Source organism: Rhinoderma darwinii, chromosome 6 (genome assembly GCF_050947455.1).
Source record: "Rhinoderma darwinii isolate aRhiDar2 chromosome 6, aRhiDar2.hap1, whole genome shotgun sequence".
Lineage (NCBI taxonomy): Eukaryota > Metazoa > Chordata > Amphibia > Anura > Rhinodermatidae > Rhinoderma > Rhinoderma darwinii.
In genome coordinates this window covers 43,825,786-43,844,079 of record NC_134692.1, presented here as the reverse complement: position 1 = coordinate 43,844,079, position 18,294 = coordinate 43,825,786, and the positions used below count along the sequence as shown (strand labels likewise).

Sequence of the window (18,294 nt, the reverse complement as noted above, 5' to 3'; positions counted from 1 at the left end):
AAATGTTTCTCATCCAGCCTAAATATATTTAACAAAGTAGTAAAAAATAAGTCTTTGTTTATTCATTGAGGAATCATCCCCGGTACTGCGGCCAGCAGAACAAATTAAGGTTTATCTCTTCCTTTTCTCTTATCTACAGATGGCTTTTTGTTTAAAAACATTTCTAAAAAAAATTGCAAACAAGAAGTAATGGACTGAAATGTACGAGCAGCAACTCTGTACTTTTAATGTTTCCTTCACCAGATCTGACAGCCAAAATCCAAGTGTTCTAACACTAACCGTTTTTGCTAAAAGAGATTGAAAATGAGATCTACTAACCAACCTAGATTATTTCTTATGTTGCCAAAGTACTACTCCCGGTATGACCTGAGACACAACAACTGGAGAGCCACCGGTCAAAGGCTATAATTCCATCTCTCTAGTCTTCAGGATAAAGATTATATCAGACAAAGACAAAGCATATATTCATGCAAGCTCCTATATCTGTGTATTTATAGAGAATGAGAAACTGAAAATGAAAAATTTTATAAATGTTTTGGTCTGGAGCTAGTAAGATATTTTGGGAAAAAGGGAAAAGTTGAGGTGTATTGAAATGCACTTTTTGACAATCACTGTTTAACAGTTAATCCCCAAGCTACAACCCCTTCTCTCTGCAGCCGTATTCTTTAAAATAAATATCTAACACACTCAATTAATTATACCCCCAAATTCATAACCCAGTCTTGGATTCCAGCTGCCAATTTGCTCACCCTGGCGACTAGAACTAAATATGTGCTCTTCTATGAAGTGTCATTGACAACATCTGAATTCTGCAAGACCACAAAGTTTCAGCTTGCTTATCCATGGGGCACATCCTATGTTGATAGGCAGAAGCCTTAACACATTGGGGCTGCTTCTTAGCCAACGAGGCATCTGGAACATTCTACATTTTGGAAACTCGAAGACTCCCTAATAAATAATTACAATGGGAGACATTGGAGTTTCTCTTTAACTGTACAAAACTATTGTATGAAATTCTAAAACACTTTTTTATGCAGCACTCAGAGAATAATTTATATTCGCTTTTCTGTCTAATAAAATGCAGGATGTAAGTGGAGTCAAAAATTCCATATGCAATGTATTACTAAATAATTTAGTTCATACTTGGCTCTTTGCACTTACTTTACAAGGACATTCCTGGGCCGGCAGTTAACGTATGCTTTTAATGACACATTCCAGCCATTAATTGTATTTTCCAGGGGCTGTAAATTAGACCTCTATGTGGAAAACTGGTCTACTGTCCCAACACTATGAAGACATTTCTAATTTGAGATGTGTGAATGGTCTGCGCTGACTGATGAGGAGGCTGCGGAAATGACACTTTCTGGCACAGAGGCGAGGAACAAGGCAAAGTGACCCGCCAAAGTTGTGGCACTTGTGAAAGAACAGATTTACTAATGCATTTTTGTCACTATGACTCTATTCAAGTAAATGTCAAAAACACCTCAGATAATCTGCTGCACTGGAGGAAAATATGGGAAAATTGAGACTCTGTATCATATCTTCCATTTCTGCAATATTAAAGTTGGTTTTAATATATTATAGGATTCTACTTTTCAAGTTACAGCACAATTTACACTGTGAGTGGATAAGGGGCGAGACTTGACAATATTAGTGATGGCAGCATTCCTTCTTAGTAGGATATTTTTCTGTATTGTACCCAAAAAATGATTAACATAACCATCATCTTCAGTGCCCAATTTTCTCAATGTCAGTTCCATAATTATTTCAGTGGATTCTTCTGCAGAAGATCTGCAATATCCATACATGGCCTTCTGAAGGGAAAACAAGAATTGCAGTGCTCTATTTTTATAAGTAAGATTTTGTCTGCTTTTTTACGTGTGGTTTTGTATGCAGAGCTTTTACCGTAGAAGTCAAAAGGAAAAACCTGCAACAAAGCTGCAAATAAATCAAGAGGAAATGGGGATGCAGCAATTTTACAGAAACTTTTACATTTTTCAGGACACTTTTGGGTCCTGCCTCTGGCAGGGCTTATTAGTAGTACAAAAATTGAAGACTGAGGGGCCTTCATAAGGCCCCCAGGCTGCCATGACAACCATTGGCACCTGGCGATGGCGTCATGGGGAGGCCGATGGGACATCAGAGGGGGCCACCCCCTTATTTCTAATGGCTTAGATGCCCTGGTCACTGTTGACTGCGGCATCTAAGAGGTTAATTGTGCGGGATCTTGCTCGAGCGGGATCACACTTGTTGCAGTGAATTGTCGGCTGTAACATACAACTGACACCTGCTTAGTATGGAGCAGGCTCAGCCCATAAACCCGCTCTATACTTCCCATTGCCGGTTATGACACAAGTGTACGTCAAATGTCGGTAAGAGGTTAAGTCATCTTGGATCTCTGGCTTGCTATGTCTAGCATGTGACTATTACGGTACATCGATAAATGTTCTTAAGTATGAGCTTAGTAATAACCGGGATGTCTTTCAATGCTTTGTGTCCTAATGAATACCAGTTGTTTAGGATTTTTTTAATATACATATGTATACAGTTTAGCATTTGTTAGGTATAAACAAAATTTTCAATAATCTTCAACTGCTGTCTTTTCTGGAAGGCTCCAGTGGTTACCCACTGAGTGAACATGTGGCAGAACCATGGCCAAAATAATTCAGCGGCTTAACTAATTGATGTCAGTAATCATTCTTCTACAAAAAGAGCAGATAGACCCCTGTATGGATGATTTATGTCTGTATTGCTGCCAGGTATAATAAATGCAGAGCATTTAATAAGGTTTAATGAAGTATATTAGAACCTAATCTAAGATCCCGATGGACAATTCTGATATCACTCGTTAATCTGTGAGTGGCCTATCAGGTTTTATGGGGCATAACCCACCAAAGAACACCATTTTGATTTTAGTCCTACAAAATGAATTACTGTAGTTCATAGAAAAGAAAATGATTCTTATTCCTCATAATAGACATAGCTGGTCCCGGTAGTCGGATCCACACCGATCACAAAGTGATGGCGTAGAGCGATATGTCATCACTTTGTGTGATGGGAATAGCCCTTTAATTACATGTATCTATAGTCTGATGTAGCTGATATAAATGTTTCTATAGTCTGATTTGTGGACCCTGTAAATAAAGCATGGTCCAGTAGAAAAATGATGTGTCAAATGAAGTGAAAAAAAAAACCACAGTGTCCCCATTTATTAAAGTGTTTACGTAACTTTTCAGCGCAAAATGCGACTTTTCTCTTCACTGTGCAAATTCATTCAGAAGCATGCGCGCAAATATTGCCAACTATCTCCTCCACATTTCCGCCCATTTTAGTTAATGTTGGTCATTGAATAGATTGTGATGCTTGGCATATTATTTAAAGAATATTTTAAAAACGTGCATGGTTGTCCTAACTTTATTTGAGCTTATTCCATTATTAACCGTTTTTGCCTTAAGAAGGCTCTGTCACAAGTTTATAAGTGCCCTATCTGCTACCTAATCTGAAAGGCACAGTAATGTAGATAACAACAGTGGTTTTTATTTTGAAAAACAATCATTTTTGAGCAAGTTATGAACAATTTTAGATTTATGCTAATTAGTTCTTAATGACTGGCCATTTTTTTACATTTTAACAAGTGGGTGTTGTAAAGAGAAGTGTATGACGCTGACCAATCAGCATCATACAATTCTCTTCATTTCAGCCCAGCCTGTTTCACTGCACAGCGCGATCTCGTGAGATCACGCTGTGACGGGTCTTCCTCCGATAGGTCCTTCACCGGAGCGATGAAAGAGTCAGACATCACCTCCAGCCGTGCTAGGACGTTTATCCGAATCTGCAGTGGCTGGAGGCGATGTCTGTTCAGTCTTCCATGGCTCTGATGAAGAACCTGTGGGAGGAAGTCCCGTCACCGCATGATCTCACGAGATCACGCTGTGCAGTGAAACAAGCTGGACATGAATGAAGAGAAGTGCATGACGCTGATTGGTCAGCGTCATACACTTCTCTTTACAATGCCCACTTGTTTTTCAAAATAAAAACCACTGTTGTTATCTACATTACAGCGCCTATCAAATTAGGTAGGAGATAGGGCACTTGAAATGTGGTGACAGAGCCTCTTTAATTGGACTTTCCGGGCCGGTACAAGGAAGTCATTTCTTTAGATTAGGCTTTCAGTATTTGATTGGTTGAGATCCAACCATGAGACCCTCACAATCAGCAGATTGAAGATACCACAGTGCTTACTCGAGTGCCACAGCCCCTTCATTGTTGCACTAGACACAGTAGCGACTTTGTACATGTGGCTGCTGCATACTTGGTACTGCAGCTCAGCCCCATTCAAGTGAATGGGACTGAGCTCAGGATGATGTGCAGTACCTTACAACTCCAGATGTACGAAAGCACTGTACAACCACTGGTCGAACCCCTACAAAGTCTGGGAAAACCACTTTAAAATATTGTTCCAATTATGAGAGGAGGCAGCCATGGTGTTGGATGTTATGGTACAAAAGACAATTGATACAATAAAACAATAAGCGGTACCTGCGGTAGGGAAAGAGTAGGGAAGTAGGGAGTAGGGAGACTCTTGCTTAATAAGCATCATTATGACTTTTTTTTGTGTTTTTTGTTTTTTTATTTTTCTGCATTGATCCAACTGTCTAAACATAAAATAATAATATATCTTAATGTCATGTCCCAATCAGCAGCAGTTCCTTTTAATCACACAACATTATTTTATTGATCCTGTGAATAGATATTGATTCTTCCCAAAATATATGTTTTTATAAACTTTCAGTGTCTGCCTTTCTGAATCCTAGACAAAGACCTTACTGCTGATCTCATTTCAAACTATCATCTAAAAATTACTTAACATTGCCTAACTAAAACGGAATTAGTCAACTACGGTATAACCCTTTCACAACTGAGACAAACGGCAACCATTGGGACCGGATCCGTCACCTTGAAATCAATGCTGATGCAAATGGAAACCTATGGTGTTCGTTTGTTTCAGTCAGGGTCCTGTTCTGATGGGAAGCTCCGACCGAACGTCAGAACAGGACCCTGACGCAGATGTGAATGAACCCTTAGACACAGTTGAGACACAGTGTTACATTTATTTTTTTAAAGGGTATATTGTATATTGATCAGCATTGGCTGTATGTGGCTCCCATCACAATGGGTTTCCTACCCTTTATAATAATTAAAACAAAAAATTTAAATATTATAATTAATTTAATGTATCTGCTATATTTTCATTATTTCTCTTACAGTTTTATAATCTGCTTACTAAACATACATGGTCAAGATGAAGGAGCAACGCATTTTACCGCTATTGGCTGTTTTGTGCCTAATGCTCTCAGGGATCCACAGGCTCGATGCACAACAGCCAGAAGGTAGGTGTAAAGAAATCAATGAAAAAATTTTAAGTGGAAAAACTAAGGTAGGTTATAGAGTAGAAATGACATCTAATAAAAAATTAAAAAAATCAGATCACACTATATAAGAACATATAAAAAATACATATAATTAACAAGCATACATACAATAAAAACAAAATCATATGACAACAGTGTTGGCCTTGTCCTATATATCTCTTACCATCTGAGAAGTTTTTAACTAAACCATTTACTCTCTTATATAATGTATAAGATTGTTTTGTAACATATCCCATGCTGCCCAATTGTTACTGTTGAACCAGGTAAGTAACATATTTGTACATTACTTCGAACCACAATGTTGACTAAATCTAAATAGTTCTAATAATTAGTATCTATGATCATCCATTAAATTTTAATGTTTGATCGTAGGTACCCCAATGTAAACAGTGAGGACTACCTGCCCAGACAAGCAGTCTTAAGATAGGTTGCGAACATTGTTTTTGCGTGATGCATAAACTATGATCATGACCAGAGGCGTAACCGTCCCCTATAAAGTGTAATATATAGCATTGCTATTCTCATATGGCCCAGAAGGAATGTTAAATTCCACTTAGGCTCCAGGGCTCAGGTGCCACTGCAACCTCTGCACCCCCTATAGTGACACCCCTGGTCATGAACTCTTTTTCATATTTGCCGAAACATCTGCATGTGGCCAACTAAACAAATGTATATACAATAATGAGAACAGAATAAGGAATTTCCATTTAGATGTCATCTGAGGCCATTAAATAAAGAAGCACCGCTTAGATATTCCACAAACGATTTTGATCATACAGAATTTTCATGTTACAAATATTTCCCCAACAGAGCTAGTTTTATGAATCTGTCAGGGGGTGAAGAGAATTCTGTAAATTACATCATCTCAGCTGCATGGTTTCAAGGACATTTCTCAGCCAGTTACCACCCATTTTTTTTACACACATTAAATAATGTTCTTGGAACATACGACCTTGAAAGCCCTGAAATTAGAAGACAAGTCTCAAGGTCGTGGCAGATGCAGCATGTATTTATTTGACCTCCTAATGAGTTTATATTTCCATGATGCTACACCTCTCTGTAAACTTCACACTTAATTGCCATGGAAATTATACAATTCATGAGGTAAAATAGCATCTATCGGCAAGGGATATAGGTCCAACATATATTAGCTGAGGTACTGATGTTCCACAGAAGTACTTATTAGATGTCCAGCGATACCATTTACTTGCACAAGACGTGCTCTCTGAAGATGTCAGGAGCATGTTCACCATGTGGAGCACATTGTCTTCTAATGATAATCGAAAGGCTGGAATTCCTAACATGACATATAGTTTTTACTATGTTTTGTTATATATATTATATATATATATATATATATATATATTGAATATTTTGTGCTGCTGGGCTATTTCTCCAGCTCCAGCATAGGGCCAGTACGAAATTCCAGCCACTCGAAAGTGTTTAATGTTGTTGTTGATGTATTTTATACAGTGATGACTCTACATATCCAGTCCAAAGACCACCCAGAGGCAAATAATCTTAACCTAATACTCAGCAATTACTTACCACACACATTATATATAAATTAATAGAAATTTCCATCAGAAAAAAATACAACAATGATTAAAAATAGAAGTTGTGCCAAGATAAACTTTATATCAGAAATAATTATAATGTATAATATATCACAAAATAATTTTGACTCAGAATCGAGTTTTAACTTCACAATAGCTGAACATAGTCTATAATGCTAAACTAAAAGTCACATAAAAACATAAACCATGGGTGAATAGTAGTAGTAACTCCTACAGTACAATAGGATCATCATACATTTCCATTGGCAACATCATTTTTTATATGTATACTGGTCAATGATCACATTAAATGTTTTATATTGAACAAAACAACCGCATTAAGGAAAATGATTAGTGTGTGGGTTGCGACAGACGGCTTGGAACATGTCTGGTCATCACTGGTATTGTCATAAAAGCCTTAACATGATTCTGCATTACTTGTTTGAATAATTGCTTTCCAGATCTACCTCTAGCATTGGGTGGATGGTTTAAAGACACCTTAAGAATAAAAAGCAGATGTTGTAAGGAATGAGCCATGATAATTGATAATTATTGAATGCGACATTTTGCTACGTTTATTAAAGGGGTTTTCTCACAATGACAATCCCCTTTTAGTTTGAAGCCGGCTCAGCGATCAGCTGATCAGCGTGGGTCAGTATAAAAGCCACCGGCAAACAGCTGTCATTACCAGGGTAAGATGCGACGAGCCTGTAATTTCCCCTACAGCAGCCACTGAAGGGAAAATGTAGTATTAAATGCCATGTAACACTTGAATAGGCCAGGACCCCCAGAGCGATAGCCCCTCTATGACTGTCATATGCCAAGAATGGGGCTGTTTACATGAGACAACCTCTTTAGTAAACAGGAATAATATAAATTCTTAAGGGAATTTAATTTGCTAGGTTAAAGAAGTTGTGCAGTCATAAGAAATTGATGGCCTGTCCTCAGGATAGGCCATCAAAATCTGATCATTGGGGATCCGGCTTCTGGCACCTTTGCTGATCAGCAGTTTCGAAGGGGCATCTGCGAGCGCTACTTCCCCTTCATTTCTTATCTGCTCCTACTGTGAGTTGCCAACACACTTGTAGCGGTGGTTCACAGTATTACAGCCTCCTGTAAAAGGCTGTAATACTGTGACCCGCCGCTACAAGTGTGTCAGCGATGTGTGAAGCACTGACAGTAATGAAGGGGAAGTAGCGCTCGTATGTAGGGGCCTCTTTACAACAGCTGATCAACTGGGGTGCCGGGAGTCGGACCCCCACCGATCAGGTATTGATGGCCTATCCTGAGTAAAGGCCATCAATTTCTTATGACTGGACAACCTCTTTAACATTAAATATCATGTAAATTGAGTTATCAATGAGACAACACAAGGAATATTTAATTTTAGCTTGACCCTTTGTTTGGTGAAAATTGTACCATCACCATCAAAAATGCTCTAGGATTAAAGCCTCCCTTCAGGGTTAATACATAGCCTGACAATCCAATAGAGAAGTAAAGAGAAGCATCATCAAGGTCAGAAAAGAGAACAGCAAACTACCCATAATGCAAAGCAAAATTTCATCTTGTAACCAAACATTTGTCATGTACATTGAGTCTGTTGGTTGGAGTTTTCAAGAACCTTCCCAACTTTCAACTCTTACAAATGGCGGGAATTACCATTAGCAGGGATGACAGTATATGTTGTTATGTGCTTAAAATATGCACTGACAATGAAATGTTATACTCTTCTAAAACAATGAAAGAGGTCCGCATGCGTACGCATGTTGGAGGAAATACCCATCGCTACTGAACAACGTTAGGTCTGGCCTGATGTGGTTCACCACAAGTTTTCTGAGGAGAAAAGTGAGAAAAAATATATGGTAAATCCATCAACTGGAAGGCCATGCCCCTTTTTTGGGGAACCGCTCTTACATATGGTGTTTATGCTGAATGCCATCTTTTTATCCATTGATCCATGTGTATCTTTTTCTTAGACAGAATTCTTCACTGTTTAATAGTCACAAGGTCTCTGTACCACCAGATGTCCAATGCTTTGTCAATCTCTAAAATTATGGTTTGGCAGCTCCTATCCAAACAGAATGCAGAACGCTGATTTTAAATGTTACTGTCATTTAATGAAATGTTATTTTGTGCAGTGGTTGTGAGGGATATTTTACAATTTATCAGAATGCATTTTTATTCTTCTTACTAGCTCTATTAAAACCTGTGTCTCGTATGTTGTACTGATTGTGCTCACACGGCCATTATGCCATCTACATATCACAAGACACTGGGCTATTTACTAATGCAGAGGTTTACAGAGGCAATGTCCACAAGCAACACGTGTGCCCAATTCTAAAGACGCATAAAGACATTTCCTACTGATTACTGATCACAGTAGGGGCTCATGTATACGCCGTATTACGACTCTTCTGGGATCTTCTGGACAGTATGGTGCTGTAATACGGCACTCATAGAGGTCTGCGCGGCAATACTGTACATGCATATGCCTCCTAATGGTTCTAAAAGGAAACCACCTTCTAAGTTAGCAGCGAACATCATACAGGCAAACTCTGAGGCCGGTTTTATAGAAGAGACTGGCAAAGTTTCTGTCTTAAACTATTTGACATTCCAAACATGAAGCCTATCGTGTGCCTATCATTATAATAAGATTTAGGCAGGATGGCAGACCTAACAAATGCTATATATCTGTGCCAGTGAGCTCAGTAACAGCCCTCAAGTTGGCATAAAAACCATCAGCAGTATATAAATAAATCCCTTCCCTAGCATGGTAAGATGTATGGTGTCTTGAAGGTTGAATGCTAAACCCTTCGGTATTCATTCCCGGTTTATTCTGTGTGTTGAACTATGCATTCCAAAAATACCCTACAAGCCATAATAGTAGTATAATCATAAGTGATGCAGAAACTCACACTATTACTAAATCTCTGCAAGTTTCTGTATTAGTAAATGACCCATGTAGTCTTATGGTTTTACTTATTACCTACTTATGTAAAGGATGAGAACATTTGAAAACAATGTAAATGATCCTACGGCAGTGTCAACATACACCACAGAGCAGTCCAGAGTGATAATGCATATGGTAAACGTCCCTTGCTTCCATTGCATCATGTTTCTTAGTGCGTTTTCAGAGAAACATGTATACACAATACATCTGCATGTTACCACTGCACTTAATTAACACTGTCACATTTTGCATTTCTTTCTCCTCTATCATCTTTCTTTCTTTTTTGTTTTTGTTTTGCATTTTTGACCTTTTGTCATCTAATTCCTCATACAATGGCACTGTTCCATCAATAATACCAGACTCAGCTGATTTGGTTTTCCTCATTGATGGCTCAAACAATGTTGGACGCACGGGATTCACCAGCATTCGCGACTTCTTGGTGAATTATGTGGAAAGGAGGTTGGATGTTGGAAGGAGCCGGATGCAAGTGGGAATTGTACAGTTTAGTGATGATGTCAAAATAGAATTCACTTTGGATGAGCATAATACCAAAAGTGAACTTGTTAATGCCATGAAGAATCTACGGTTTTCTGGTGGAGAAGAGGCAAATATGGGGGCTGCTGTTGAATATGTGGTGGAACAGATGTTTAGCTCAGCTGGTGGCAGCCGAAGGGATGAAGGAATTCCACAATCACTGGTGGTGATCACTGGTGGTCCATCAAGTGATGATTTGAGAGACGCTGCTAATGCTTTGAAACTTAACAGTATCATCACATTTTGCATTGGCGTCGAAAGGGCAGACAACAACGAATTGCAGCAGATTGCCACTGATGACAGCTTTGTATTTACTGCACCCCAGTTCCAGGTTATAAGTCAACTGGAGAATCAAATTGTTCCATACATTACTGGGGTAGCTCAAAGGACCATAGTCTTAAAGCCCCCAACTATTATAACAGAAGGTATGTAGGGTGTATGGTGGAATTTTGGTGGATTCTTCTTGAGTCCTAGAATAAGGTAAAATCAATGCAGTAAAATTTAAGGCCTATAAATAAAATATGTATTCATGAAAAGACAGTTTAATGTGTTATCAAAAAATACTATTTCAAATTAAATACATATATTTCATTTGTATCATATGAGATTGCTATTTACACCAAATTTATATTAGAACCAAAATCCTCTTGATAGAATCGTGCACTCACTAATCGAATATTAAAGAGGCTTTCCCATGACAGATATTTTTGTATAACAATTGGATAATGAGACAACCTATGCGCAACCAGAAAAGGAGCACAAAACCCCAAAATAAGAAAAATATCAAATCTTTATTATATAGAGATAAAACATATGTATACAAAAATATATATGACACTGTTAAAAAATAGGACCATAGATAGATAGGAATACAGTAAAGGCACGATGAAAACATGCCAAGTGGTATACAGTACAACCACCCACAAGTACCGCTTGACTACTGCATCTATGTAAAGCCCGCATATAGATATATAAATATAGAAATAAAAGAAGGATAGATACCAATAATGCAGTACCAACTATATGGAGCTACCAATAGCAGCTCAGAGTGTATGGATACCAAACCATGCACAGGTTGTATACAAGAAAAACGCCACATTTAAGGCAGGAAAAAGATAAACATACCCTGAGACATGGTGACACAGTAGCAGTCAGTAGTGTGGATAGGCACCAAGACCTCGACACGCGTTTCGCCTAGGAAATAGAACCGGCTTCACCAGGAGGCTAGTGATGATCCTGTTCATCAGGAGGCTTGCCTACTGACAGAGCCGATTCTTATGATCAATGGAAGATACAGAAAAAGCCATGCAAGTTCACCTAACTGTTTCCATATCTTTCAATAATTTTTACGGATAGTGACCACTTGATTGTGGCCACATGTCCTTTGGGAATGGGAGACCATGTTTGCCCATTGTTGAGATCTGTAGCATCTCAACAATGGGCAATCAATGTCTAGAAGTTTTATTATATGCACGAAGACATTTATATCCATAGTCAATGAACATATGTTCATTTTAAAGCTCACAAGACAAAGCTGAAAATGACACGAGCGATTGGTTTTATATGACTACATATGTGACCTAAAATGGGTTCAGTTTCTGATATAATCCAAGTCAAGGTTAGTGATATATGCGATGATACAGGTATCTCTTAGCTTAACCATTAATGATCATTTTATCATATATCTACATTTAAAACAAAACAAAAAAAAGAATAAAGAGTGCCGTTATTGTAATAAAGACATTTATAATCAATAGAAACAGTTATAGTCCTCACTTTACATGTAGAGAAGGTTGGAGACTCATTTATATATTTGAGAAATAAAGTATAGACTCAAACTGGGCACCCCAGGCTGAAGTAGGAGTCATCAGGTCAATATGAATGACATTTTATAAATGTCTCTTATGCAGCTACACATGCAATATTGTTCAGCAGAATCTGACAGAGGTAATCTTGCATCAGCACTTCCAACACTGCTGGAAAATTTCTGCAATAAGCAGATCCTTCCCATTCCTATTTTCCATAAATGGCCAGCCTAACACTTTTCTTAATCTAAAATGTTTTCTAGACTGACAACCTAAACTGATTTACAGTTATGATTTAAACTTATCATTTAATGGGCTGATCTCCCAACCTTAAAATTATTATTTTGCATAACAGTGATCTTCGTACCTGTTTTGGGATTTACATGACACCATCATCATATGCGCTAAGTTAATGTCATTAAACTCCTTGCCAGATGTTACTTGCAGAGAAAGTAATTCTTTTAATAGTAAAAATGTTGTCCAAATTGGATAACCCCTTTTAATTTCACCACCTACATTATTTCAGAAGGCTGGAGCATACAAAAAAACAGCACTGCGTAAAGGAGACACTTGTGGTTTTCCTGGCACAGTAGTAGGATTGACAGAGTTGCTTCTGCCGGTGAGATGGCGCTTACTGTGAACTCCAGACCATGTCCTTTTAGGAAATACCGCAAACAATTTTTTTCTGGAAAGTATGCATCAGTAAAGTGTTTATTGTCATAAGGCCCCACAAAACATACAGTTGTACAGTCTACACAGTTGGAAGCATATACAGTTGAAGGACAGAGTAAGTGAACCTTTTAGAATTGCCTAGATTTCTGCATTGATGACTAATAAAAAGTGGTCTGATTGTTATCTAAGTCACAATCATAGAAAAACACTATTTAACTAAAATAATAACACAGCTCATGTCTTTTTGAGCACATTGACTTGGAGAAAAAGTAAGTGAACCTCTATATTAAGAGCTAATTAGCAAAAGGAGTTTCAACTAAGGTGATGAGATAGGAAGTGTGAGTTTCACAGGTGCTTTGTATGTAAAGGCATACAAAGCCTGGTTACTGACAAATCTGTTCTTCTTAAGAAAGATTGGTTATTGTGAACCATGCCAGGCAAACAACTCTCAGAAGACCTCAGAAGGCATGTCATAAAAATTAATGAAGCTGCAAAAGGCTACATAAGCATTGCTAAAGTGCTGGGTGTACATCAATACAGGGTTAGAGAAATTGTATATAAATGGAAAAAAATCAGGACCATTGCTACTTCATCTAGGAGTGGGCGTCCTGTTAAGATCTTTCCAGGAGCACAACACGCAACGAGGTCAGAAATAAACGAAGGGTAACAGTAAAAAACCTACTAAAGACTCTACAAGCTACAAAAACCTCCATTCAAGTGTTCACTATTAGAAAAACACTGAAAAAGAATGATGTTCATGAAAGTATAGGACAAAGGAAGCTCAAGTTTGTCTGAGACCACCTGAATGTTTCACAATGCTTTTGGAAAAATGTTCTATGGAAAAATAAGATAAAAGTGGAACCAACACCAAAACCTCATCCCAACTGTGTAGTACGGTGAAGGGAACATCATGGTTTTGGGCTGCTTTGTGCCTCTGCACCTGAACGCCTTGTGATCATTGAGCGATCAATCAATACAAAGGTGTAGCGCAGAATGTAAGAACAGCAGTCCATGACCTCAAGCTGAAGAGATGTTGTGTGATGCAACAAGACAATAAACCCAAGAACACAACACAAGTAAATCAATCGGAATGGCCAAGTCAAAGTCCTGACCTTAACTCTATTGAGATGTGTGTAACTAGCTGAAGTTGGCTGTTCACGCAAGGCATCCTAGAAATATTCATGAACTGAAACACATTAGCAGGGAAGAATGGTCCAAAATTCCTCCTCAATGTTGTGCAAATCTTATTTGCAGCTACAGGAAACATTTGGTGGAGGTGATTGCTGCAAAATGAGGATATATGGATCATTAAGTTCAAGGGTTCACTTATTTTTAGATTGTGTTTGTCTAACATTGCGACTTAGATAACAATCAGACCACATTTTATTATCAATGCAGAAATACAGATAATTTTCAATAGGTTCAGTTATTTTTTTCTTGCAACTCTACATACAGTTTTTGTATAGAAACAGTATGAAGGCACATTGTTTAATTTAAGATTTAGATTTACTTCTGCTATTAATAATTTTCTAAAATATTCTTAAGGGGACAGCTCTTTTTACAAGAAAAATTGTTCTTCAACAGTATAGGATCTACTGGATCGAATATAATGCTCTGTTGGGCTAGCATGGTCACCATGGGGAATTTCACTGGTCTACCACTGTATTACATAAATATTCCTGCTTATAAAGGGAGTTATTCCAACAATAGGAATTCAATAGAGAGATACTATTGACTAATACATTGGTACCTGTTTAACCTACTAATTAAACATCATATGTATTTTTAATTCTCTATATTTTTAATTAAAAAAAACAAACAAATGAATTACCTTAGAAAATAATCTCATTTGGTTTTAGTAACTTTCAAATGCTTCTGTTTTTTTTCCCCAGTTACGGAAGTCAACAAGAGGGATATAGTGTTCCTGATTGATGGTTCAAGTGATTTAGGAGGGCCAACTTTTTCTGCAATCCGTGAATTTATTGTAAAGCTAGTTAACAGGCTGGAAATTGGTCTTGATCTAGTTAGAGTGGGATTGGCCCAGTACGCCAGAGATGTGAAGCCTGAATTCTACCTGAACACTTTTAGTGCTAAGAAAGATATGTTGGCACATTTGAAAAAAATGAGGATTGTGAACACCACCCCACTAAATACCGGTGCTGCTTTGAGCAACGTCCAGAGAAATTTCTTTACTGCATCTGCAGGAAGCCGTGTGGATGAAGGAATCCCACAGCTCCTTGTTGTCATAACTGCTGGGAGATCGAGAGATGACGTTAGTCAGGCATCAGAGAACCTTAAAAGAGCAGGAATACTGACTTTCACAATAGGTGCCAAGAATGCAGAGGCAGACGAGCTCCAACAGATTGCCTTTGACTCCACATTGGTTTTTCAGCCAACAGAATTCAAGCAGGTTCCTCTACAATCCATTTTGCCCCTGGTGCTTGCCCCTTTAAGAACACTCACAGGAGTTGTTATTACTGAAGAACCAACTCAAGGTAAAATCTAAATACATCATTTTAATTCTTTAATCCTTTTATTACTTTTAATGGATGTACAATACTGTTATCTACTGTGCTTGCCTTGCCCTCAATTTTATGTTTTAATAGGACCAGTAAACATTGGGAGCACTACCCTTGTGGCCCACTAATTTAACATTCAAACTGCCTTTCATTTTTCTTTGTGTTCAGTACCAGCTTAAAGGGGGAATCCAGTCAACATAACATATCAGACTGAATGTCCCCTTTAAAGTTAATGTACAACTTGTAACACTATGGGGGAGATTAATCAAAACTGTCCACATTTTTAGTTTACAACACATCATTACAGAGCTCAAAATGCCCTGCATAGAACAAAGTTCAAATATAAAATTATGGTTGCCTGCAGCTGCCACAAGGGAGAGCTTCGATACCAAAAAAAAAAAAAAAAGAGAGCTTCGATACCTACTGCATACTTAACCCCTTAGTGACCACCAATACACCTTTTCACGGCGGTCACCTAGGAGCCTTAGGCTAGGCCGCTGCCTTTTCAGTCCTGCATGGGTCTCCCGTGCAAGCTGATGACAGCCGGGCTCCTGCTCCAACGGTAGCGAACAAAGTTTACTTCCATCGTGGCCGTTTAACCCCTTAAATGCTGTGGTCAATAGCGACCGCAGCATTTAAGTCGTTTACAGAGGGTGGGAGCTCCCTCTGTCACCCATCGGCGGCCCGTCGCGGGCCTCCAATGGGGTGCCATGGCATGGTTTTACACTGACAGGCAATAATGCTTTGGTATACTCAGCATACCAAAGCATTATATCTGCGATCAAAAGATCGCATAGTGAAGTCCCCTAGTGGCACTAAAAAAATAAGTAAAAAATGTTACATAAAAAATATTAATAAAGTTTACAGTTAAAATAAAAATAAAACAATTTTTTCCATTAAAAAGTGGTTTTATTTAGTAATGGTATAAAAAATAAAAAGTACACATATATGGTATCGCCGTGACTTTAGTGACCCAAACAATACAGTTAACATGTAACTTAAACGGCAAGGTGAACACCGTAAAAAAAAAACTGCAAAAAACAATGGCGGAATTGCTATTTTTTTAAATTATCCCCTCAAAAAAAGTAATAAAAGTTAATCAAGAAGTCCCATGTGCCCCAAAAAAGTAACAATGATAACTACATCTCGTCTTGCAAAAAACAAGCCCACATATAACTAAATTGATGTAAAAATAAAAAAGTTATGGCTCTTGGAAAGCGACGATGCAAAAACAAATAATTTCAGTTCTAAAGTGTCTTTATTGTGCAAAAGTCGTAAAACATAAAAACCCTCTACATATGTGGTATCATTGTAATCATACCGACCCATACAATACGCTAAATGGTGTAAATTTAAAACGCATAGAACATTGGCGGAATTACTGTTCTTTTTCTATTCCCTCCCAAAAAGTTAATAAAATGTAATAAAAAAATTATATGTACCTCAGAATGGTGCCATTAAAAAATACAACTAATCCTGCAAAAAAAAAAAAGTCCTCATATAGCTATGTTGACAGAAAAATAAAAAACATATAGCTCTTTAAATGCGACTATGGAAAAACGAAAAAAATAGCTTGGTCATTAAAGCCTAAAATAGGCTGGTCACTAAGGGGTTAATATTGAGTAGAGCTGAGGAAATTTCACAATTGTTTCAGGTCTGATTCGGTCACATCGGCAACAAATAAATGTTCAGAAAATCGAAAGTGCCCCAATTGCCCTGAAAACTCATGTCTGATTCTCTGAAGTCTTCTAGGACTGTTTCCAACCCCTTTCAAGCTCTTAACACTAAGGGTATGTTCACACGCAAACTCAAAAACGTCTGAAAATATGGAGCTGTTTTCAAGGGAAAACAGCTCCTGATTTTCAGACGTTTTTTAAGCCACTCGCGACTTTCGCAGGGTTTTTTGCAGCCTTTTTTACGGCTGTTTTTGGAGCTGTTTTCCATAGAGTCAATGAAAAACTGCTCCAAAAACGTCTAAGGGTATGTGCACACACACTAATTACGTCCGTAATTGACGGACGTATTTCGGCCGCAAGTCCCGGACCGAACACAGTGCAGGGAGCCGGGCTCCTAGCATCATACTTATGTACGATGCTAGGAGTCCCTGCCTCGCTGCAGGACAACTGTCCCGTACTGTAAACATGATTATACTACGGGACAGATGTCCTGCAGCAAGGCAGGGACTCCTAGCGTCGTACATAAGTACGACGCTAGGAGCCCGGCTCCTTGCACTGTGTTCGGTCCGGGACTTGCGGCCGAAATACGTCCGTCAATTACGGACGTAATTAGTGTGTGTGCACATACCCTAAGAAGTGGCCTGCACTTACTTTTCACAGCCCTTTTTTTACGCGGCCGTTCATCAAATCGGTCGCGTAATAAAATGGCCCATCGAACAGAATGCCTTTCTTCTCATTGAAATCAATGGGCAGATGTTTGGAGGCATTCTGCTTCCGATTTTTCAGGCGTTTACGCCACGAAAATTGTCCATGTGAACATACCCTAAGCCAGCATTAGTAATGTGAAAATGACAGCAATATATATGGGTAGAGGGAGGGATAGCCGCAGTGCAATTTGGGAAGCCTGCCAGACGTTATTGGGTAGACCGCTCGCGGTCATGTGATCCTTTTTCTAATCTGTAAAATGGCATCTGGCGTTCGCGGAGGACCACCATTTTGCAGCGATTTATATGCTGAAAACCCCAAAAGTTTCAGAATTTGCAGAATACAAAACTTTACGGAAATTCAGACCAAATTTGATGCATGTAGAATCAATTCCCTCATCTCTATTATTCAGAGTTCAATGTATAATAGGGCTGCAGGCAACCAG

At 38.4% G+C, this 18,294-nt stretch overlaps 1 protein-coding gene across 1 annotated transcript in view; it reads left to right on the top strand.

Annotated features, from left to right (window-relative positions):
- The window catches only part of COL6A3 (collagen type VI alpha 3 chain), a 112,622-nt gene that overhangs the window by 19,164 nt on the left and 75,164 nt on the right, over nt 1-18,294 (top strand). Inside the window, exons 2-4 of the mRNA XM_075829613.1 lie at nt 5,268-5,390; nt 10,298-10,897; nt 14,842-15,444. Of these exons, the coding sequence (XP_075685728.1) occupies nt 5,294-5,390; nt 10,298-10,897; nt 14,842-15,444 (1,300 nt within the window). The 5' untranslated portion in view covers nt 5,268-5,293. The remainder of the gene's footprint in view (nt 1-5,267; nt 5,391-10,297; nt 10,898-14,841; nt 15,445-18,294) is intronic.